The sequence below is a fragment of the Perca flavescens genome, chromosome 15, assembly GCF_004354835.1.
Source record: "Perca flavescens isolate YP-PL-M2 chromosome 15, PFLA_1.0, whole genome shotgun sequence".
NCBI lineage: Eukaryota > Metazoa > Chordata > Actinopteri > Perciformes > Percidae > Perca > Perca flavescens.
This window is the reverse complement of record NC_041345.1, coordinates 27,904,203-27,912,249: the sequence shown is the minus strand read 5'-3', so window position 1 is coordinate 27,912,249 and position 8,047 is coordinate 27,904,203. Positions and strand designations below refer to the sequence as shown.

At 40.0% G+C, this 8,047-nt stretch overlaps 1 protein-coding gene across 1 annotated transcript; it reads right to left on the bottom strand.

Moving 5' to 3' along the window:
* Positions 1–359: 359 nt before the first annotated feature.
* On the bottom strand, positions 360–7,898 carry LOC114570207 (deleted in malignant brain tumors 1 protein-like). Its single transcript, XM_028600462.1, has 8 exons — positions 7,811–7,898; positions 6,963–6,998; positions 6,540–6,854; positions 6,034–6,336; positions 4,900–4,953; positions 3,407–3,730; positions 1,791–1,925; positions 360–1,703 (listed from the first exon to the last, which is right to left on the bottom strand). The coding sequence occupies exons 1-8, from the start codon at positions 7,851–7,853 to the stop codon at positions 1,129–1,131; spliced, it is 1,785 nt and encodes a 594-aa protein (XP_028456263.1). The 5' UTR covers positions 7,854–7,898; the 3' UTR covers positions 360–1,128.
* Positions 7,899–8,047: the final 149 nt, after the last annotated feature.

Sequence of the window (8,047 nt, the reverse complement as noted above, 5' to 3'; positions counted from 1 at the left end):
TTGCTTGCTGAACTAACGAGCTATGCCTTGCCTGCAGCAGCGGGGGTGGGCTTGAGGTTGTATTTTCATACGCTTCGTGGATCTGATTGGTTGATTTGGCCCATCTATCACCAACATAGGTGATAGACAGATGGTTCATCCAATCAGCTAACCAGTATTTTAGCCCCTTCCCAAAAGTTCTCCAACGGAAAGTTCCCAGATGGATATGCCGAGCAAATGTGAAGCAATCCATCTGGCGGAGTCAGGTTATCATGAGGTAGTCACCTGAAATGGTTTTCACTTCACAGGTGTGCCTTGTCAGGGTTAATTAGTGGAATTTTTTCCCTTGCAGAATGAGAAGGTGTGTCCAAACTTTTGGCCTGTACTGTATATGCAATTAAAAATAATAAATAATTGAATGAATAGCCGATTCTCCTGAGGCACCATGCTGCAGTTTCTTCAGCATCATTTTAACATGTATCTACTCCATCTATTTGAATAGTCACTTTAAGGGGACTTTCACACCTGCCTAATTTAGTTCGGTTGAATCTTTGAATTTGTTTGTGGTGAGAACGTGATCCAACCTGGAACAGACCCAACTACTGTAAGAACTGTGCATGTTTGGACTAAACTAGTTGCCGTAGTCAGCTGTGCTGTGCTGTGCCATGATGACCAGGGCTACAATCAACCCTTGCAGTTGTCTCTCCATAAAACGTAGAAGGCAAAAACACATGTAGTCTGCTGGCTTTTCCTCCTCTCTTGGTTTACGACCGGGAGTTCTGTTTGAATTTTCCTGCATGTTAATTCTGACCAATTGAAGAGCAGTTTAGGAAATGTCAGTCCCTCCAGGATTTCTTGGCCTTTTTGTTGAGATTGTTGTGGCCCAAAATAGCTGTGACTTGTGTTGCTGCATTTAACTTCATTTCACCAACTCATCAGCTGATTCGGACCAGAGCAAACTGTGTGGTGTGAAAAGGAACTGAAACACGTGAAAAATGCTACAATGTATAATTTTTTGCCATTGGTCTTGACCAAATTAGCCGAACTACAGAAGTGAAAGCACCCTAAAATTTAAATACTTTGCAGAGGGTCAAAAAAAAAGTGCTTCATCCACGGTAACCACTGTGACATTGTTGACCATTGGACACCTTAAAAGTTTTGATAAATATCCTGTTCTCCATAAATGTCCAAAGTTTCTTCACCAAATGGCTTGGTTACATTTTCATAGTCATCTTCATTATCTTCTTCTTCTTCTTCTTCTCTGTTTTCCTCTATGCTTAAATAGACCTCGTTGTTCTTCATAATACTTGCACTCGGGCCCGCTTCCTCATAATCATGATCTTCGTCGCTCTCTGCCTCCACATAATCATTGGTCTCCTCTTCCTCCCCTTTCCCTTCTTCCTCTTTGAGTTTCTGCATGGTGTCCATTGGATCAACATTTTCATAGTCATCTTCATTATCTTCTTCTTCTTCTTCTTCTCGGTTTTCCGATACGCTGAAATAGACCTCATTGCTCTTTGTAATACTTGCACTTGGGCCCGCTTCCTCATAATCATGATCTTCATCGCTCTCTGTCTCCACATAATCATTGGTCTCCTCTTCCTCCCCTTTCCCTGCTTCCTCTTTGAGTTTCTGCGTGGTGTCCATTGGATCAACATTTTCATAGTCAGCCTCATCATCCTCATACTCGTTATCTTCATAATCATTCCTGACTCTGACAGCCACTGAAACACAAGCATCATGAACATCAGAAGAAATTATTTACAAGCATTTGAACTCATTGGATGAATGTGTACTGTGTGAGAACAGACATTGAGTTTGGACGAGGGCTCCAGTGTGCTTGGCTCGTCGTCTTCTCTTGTAGACCAGACAGACCACCACCAAGACTAGCAGGAGCAGCAGCAGACCCCCAGCAGCTGCTGAAGAGACCAGCGGCAACAAATGCACTAGAAGAGACAAACATTCAACAGTTAATCCTACATTTTGTCCATATTTTGTTTACATTGGGATTAACCATCTGAAATATCTACACACTAACTGCTAGCTGGTCCGAGAAGACCATTTTTTCTTTCTGTTTGTGTTATGCCGACCCTACACCAAACAATTTTTTTAAGCGTTTCCACCGTTGAGACTAATTTCCAATATCCTGAGAGTCTTGCTAGAGTTGGGGCGCTCCCGTCGTCTCAATCGTTTGGTGTAAGGTGGTCAAACAACTCAGTCCGAGTCACTATTTTTCCTGTCTTGACCTTCTGACAAAATCAATGTAAGTTTTAATTCTTGGTAGTGAAGTTAAATTACATGAACATAGTCAACAACCAATGGGTGCGCACTGTGAGCTCCCTCCAGCAGCAAACAGGAAGCAGCAAACAGCTAGAGCCAGTGTTGTTTATAGTTGCTATGGCGCTAAACTAAACGCCATTCATCTGCATGTGCGGCAGAACCGAAAATCTGCAAACTTTCCCTAAAGTCACCAGCTAACACTAGCAGTAGGTAGCTAGCTTGGTTAAATTTTTCAAAACTAATCTAGTTGTAGTCTTGCAATTTGTGACCCTGCAAGATCCCCAGTCTTTAACATTCAATGTGAGATGATTGTCTTTAGATGTGAGATGGTGTCAGACTTTAGTCTTTTCAAAGTCTGTTCAAAGTCTTCTAGTGTATGGTAGACATTACTTTTAAAACACAGGACTTTAAACCAGGAGACCGGGTTCAAGTCCCGTTTGAAAATAAAAGTAAATGTTCAGTTTTTTTGTTGTTTTTTTAACTTTAAAGAACAAACTGAGCTACGTCACGTTCAGCGTCACATGCATAACCGGCCGTTACCCAAACCACAATGTTTTTCCAAAACCTAAATAAATAGTTTTGGTGCCTAAACATACCCAAACTGTGACCATCCTTAAAACCGTGACCATTATGTTCTCTGTTTTAGATATGAGGACTGAAAATGCTCTTGTGGGTTGTATTTGAAGGTAGAAATAAACTACCTATTTCATCATATGGTTTGAAGGACTTGATGCAAATTTGGTTTTGTCCATGAATGCATCTTAATGCATTGGCCTAGTCTCGCATTGCTAGGCCTATCTCCACAGCGCTATGGAGTAAGGTCTGGCTACACACCACACATACATTCTGGTATAGATGTTTCCCGAAATGAAGGGAGTTTGAGAATGGCAACACACAAAGAGTGGAAAGCGAGGGATATCTGGCGCAATGTCAGGCAGTTATCCTGGAAATGTACTTCCATTGATCCAGACTACTATAACCATAGTAATATGGCTGGTACATGTACAGTCATGCAGCTCATTATTTCTCTATCTGCTCTGGCTTTACTAGAAATCAGCCATATACAGGAAGTAGTGTATGTATCATTCAAATATTGTTGATAAAAAAATTGCAAAATGTTCAATTCTTTTTTGTTCATTCAACTTACTTTTAATGACGACTCTAATCGGTGCTGTCTGTGTAGAAGTGAATGTTCTCGAGGACAGTGTGACTTCATACACACAGCTGTAGTTGCCCTGTTGTTCATACTCAGCCACGGGGAAGGAAAAGGAGGCTGACTGGTTGACTGCTGGCTCTGTGTTGATGAGGTTTGAACCAGAGAAGATGAGATGGAAAACACCTCCAGGATAATGGGAGGAAGTGGAGCAGGTGAAGACAAAGCTGAAACCCCTGGTGATCTGTGCACCTTCAGGGCCCCAGACCAGCCCTCTGTTAGGAGATGTTAGGGAGATGCTGGGCTGCTGCAGCGGCACTAAAGTAAGAGGAAAAGTACAAAAGGGACAAGAGTATTAGGAGAATATCAAATTAATGAATCAACATAGATCAAGATGGCAAAGGTGGGCAAACGTTTTGGCATGTTGACCCTTTATTACACAAAAATGTTTTTTATGAGAACGGACTGCACACCCTGCATGCATTGTATATATATTGTGTATATATATATATATATATATATATATATATATATATATATATATATATATATATACAGTGGGGAAATAAGTAGGAGGAGATATATGGAGGATATTAATCTTACCAGAAACAGAGAGTCTGACCAGATGTCAAACGTTTTTATAGTTTTTTGGGGTGAGATGAAGTCTTGACTTGGACTCCTTGTCTGATACTGACACTGGAAACACCCATCCTCGACGATCCTTCATTGTGAAAGTCCACCACCATTGGACAATGTTGAAGGTAGCAGAGTTGGTTCTGAGTCGTCCAGGTGTTACTGTCTTTCTGGATGAGCCTGAGGAGTTTCTTTTGTAACTGCAGGATGAATGTTCCTCCTAAAACCTGAGTTGAGATCAAACAAGTGATGCCAACGTCTTGACCCCAGGTAACCTCACCAACAGGATTCATGGATATGCGAGGTTTCTGGAGGCTCACTGAAAAAAATAAAATGTTAGAGTGAAAAATGTATTACCTTGAGCTGAGATATATTTTTCAATTTTAAGATGTGATAGACTTTATTAATCCCACACTGGGGAAATTCCCTTGTTGTTTTATAAAGTGGCTGAATTGCTTAATTAATATTTGTTTCTTGCAGAAGTTAGATAAGAAAATTGATACCACTCACAGGTTTCTCCTCATATATAGTTCTCAACAAGAAAGCCAATACCTTTGCAAACAAAATGTTTAAACATCAATTTTCAGGGAATTGACTGATTTCCTTACCAGTAACAGAGAGGCTGACAGAGTCACTTGAGGAGGTGAAGTCTTGACCTGAAACTGTTATCTTATACTGACACTGGTATGATCCTTCGTTGTCAAAGTTGACTCCACGCATGTTGAAGGTAGCAGAGTTGGTACTTGACGTTTGGGTCTTTCCAACTGAACTTGAAGCCTTTTTCAAAATAAATGTTGGACTTAAAATCTGTTGAGTTTGAGTTGAGACAGAACAATTGATGCCGACGTTCTGACCCCAGGTAACCTTAGCAGCAGGATTCATGGAAATGCTGGGCTTAGGGAGGAGTGCTGAAACATAACACAACAATATAATGAGGAGGTATAATGGGAACTCTGACTTATGGAACATCCAATAAATAGTACAGATTTTTCATGGTGTATAGTAAAAAGTTTAAAGAATTTACCGGTCTTTTTTTACTGTAAAGAGGCAGTGTTTATGTTCTATGGGCCTTTTCCAAATTGAACAACTTGCACAACTTTAAATCTAATATCTCTTCCACTGATATTTGAAAAAGACAACCAGAGTTCAAGCTGTGAAAACTGTGTCATATGAAAGGTTCAACACAAAAACCTGATTATATGCTTGTCTCCCTGCATGTGGTAAAAAAATGGCAAATTACTTGTATGATGTACATAAAATGTTTCAAAATGAAAATAATTTACAACAGGATTTGGGTAGAAGAGCCATATACAGTATGTATGTTTTGTATTTTAAGCATTTTGAATTTGGAGTGCTTCTCTCCTAATGTTTGTGTTTTTGCTTTTGTATGTGATGTATTTTTTGCAACAGCATTGCTCTATGGATGGTAATAGGCCCTTATCTCACAGCAACAATTTTGACATTTTCATTGAAGGGCAAGTAGGTGTAATTAATAACATTAAATATGGCCCTACCATTTAAGTGGGCCATGGCCGGGGAATGAGCTAGCATGCAGCAGGCCCTGCTCACTGGAATGGCGTGGACACAGTAACCCCCATCTCTTATCAATCTATAAAAAGGGCCTATGTCGGTCTGCAGTCCACCACTTTGGTACCGCATCAACTATTGGATGGATTACAATGAAATTTTCTAGAGACAGTCACGGTTTTCCCTTGACCCGAAGGACAACACAAGGGTTCTGTTTACTTTGTTGAGATTTGCTCTCTAAACCCTTTCTCTTGTAAAGTAGGTAAGTAAAGTTTATTTCTAGAGCACATTTAAACACAGCTTAAGCTGACCAAAATGCTGTACAAAAAGCACTAAGGTGCTGTATTAACCCTTGTTTTGTCCTTCATCTTTTGGATGAGAATGTATGGACATTTAGGGTACTTGGAGCTAGCAGAATCATCTAGCTGACTTTGAGTAAACCATTAAAAAATCTTTCTCACCTGAACAGACCACACCTGCATCCTCTCCATGTCCACAGTTGTGTGTCCCAAATCCTCTGTGTTGACACAGAGTTACAGACCTCTCACTTCCTGAACAGGCCACATCATCAAGCCAGACTTCTCCGGTTCCTTCACCAAAGTGGGCTGACAGAGTGGCCCTCAGTGCCGTACCACAGCCCAACTCTCTGCAAACCACCTCAGCATCGTTTAAGTCCCAACCATCATCACAGACTGTTCCCCAGATGTTGTTGTAATAGATTTCAACTCGACCAGAGCACAGAGTAGACCCAGCCAATCTGACACCTAGGCAGAGAACACAGAAGACAAACCATTGCTGGGGGGGTGGGGGTGGTCTTCATTTAGTCATGACAGAAACCATCTTTGTTAAACACATTTGGCAAAAGTTATGACTAATTCACATTAACATTCCTTACAAGACTGTGAGTATGATATTGATCAAGCACTTGATACACTGCTTCACTTCCATTACAGTTTAAGTAACTCACCTGAACAGACCACACCTGCATCCTCACTATGTCCACAGTTGTGTTTCCCAAATCCACTGTGCTTACACTGAGTTAGAGACCTCTCACTTCCTGAACAGGCCACATCATCAAGCCAAATTCTTCCAGTTCCTTCACCAAAGCGGGCTGATTGAGAGGCACTCAGTGCCTTATTACAACCCAACTGTCTGCAAACCACCTCAGCATCGTTTAAGTCCCAACCATCATCACAGACTGTTCCCCAGATGTTGTTGTAATAGATTTCAACTCTTCCAGAGCACCGAGTAGACCCAGACCCAGTTAATCTGATCTGACCATCTGTCAGACACAAGATAAGAAATAATATACAATATTTAAGTATTTTGCAAAGACTGTAAACTGAAAAACTAAAAGGATTGTATGCATTACACCATAGACATGACTGACCTGCAGCAGGTGAAGTTGAACTCAAGAGAAAATAGACTATAGAGAGAAAGAGAAAAAAATTATGAGGTTCATAAATTCAACAAGCTTTAAGACATAAATAAAGTTTGTGGAAGGTTGGGTTTCTGCCACTTTGGATTTAATCCAATAAAGAAAGTATCCAAACATACACAGACTGGAGTTGTGTGAAAGTGCACTTCATTTCCCTTCATCAACGACCGGATGTGTGTCCCAGTAAACGTGAAAGTGAAAGTATAGAGAGTAACATTTTCTATTATTCAATTCTATTGAATTCAATTTCATAATATTACATTCTTAAACTTCAAGTTTATTGGACTTCACTTCCAAACAAATTCTATTTGAAATTGTGCTACTGAGGTTCAAATTATCAAAGCAAACCTTGTATGCTAAACCATTCAAATTCAAACATAAATGATTTAAGTTCAGTTTCTAGCAACACATTTTTCTGCCCATTCAACTGTTTCAAAGGGAGGGACTCCATGTACTAACATGCACGCACGACCGAACAAGCTATCAAATCATGATTATTATATGAAAGGATATATTTATCAAAGAACAGAGAAGCTCGGATAACAACACACACAGAAGGAATGTGAATTAATTCTCTGCTCAGGACGCCTTAATAGCTTCACATTGCAAATAATTGTTTACTGCTATATTAATGTTCTGAATGTCATTTACAGCACCTTTAAGTAAAGAGAAGGACCTTTATACTGAAAAACTGAAGTTGAAAGTTAGTCTCAAGAGGATTCATGTCTATACTATAAAATACAGCTGCTAAAGTTTACAAAATCTGCTTTCCAAATACAATTTTGTAATATTGGTCTTACCCATGGCCAAATGGCAAATGTTTCTCTGTTGTTTGCTCCCCATGGCTGACACTAAGGCTGCTCTGTATCATTTATCAGTGACAGAAAACTGAACTTAATACTTCGGTGCAAAGAAGACTTCACACTGCTAGTCCTTCCTGGAACACTTCCTCTTTCTTGCATTTTTTTTTCAACCAAAACTACAGAGTACAGAACCTCTGTAGTTGTGAGTGCAAAATACAAAAGCTGCAGCACCAA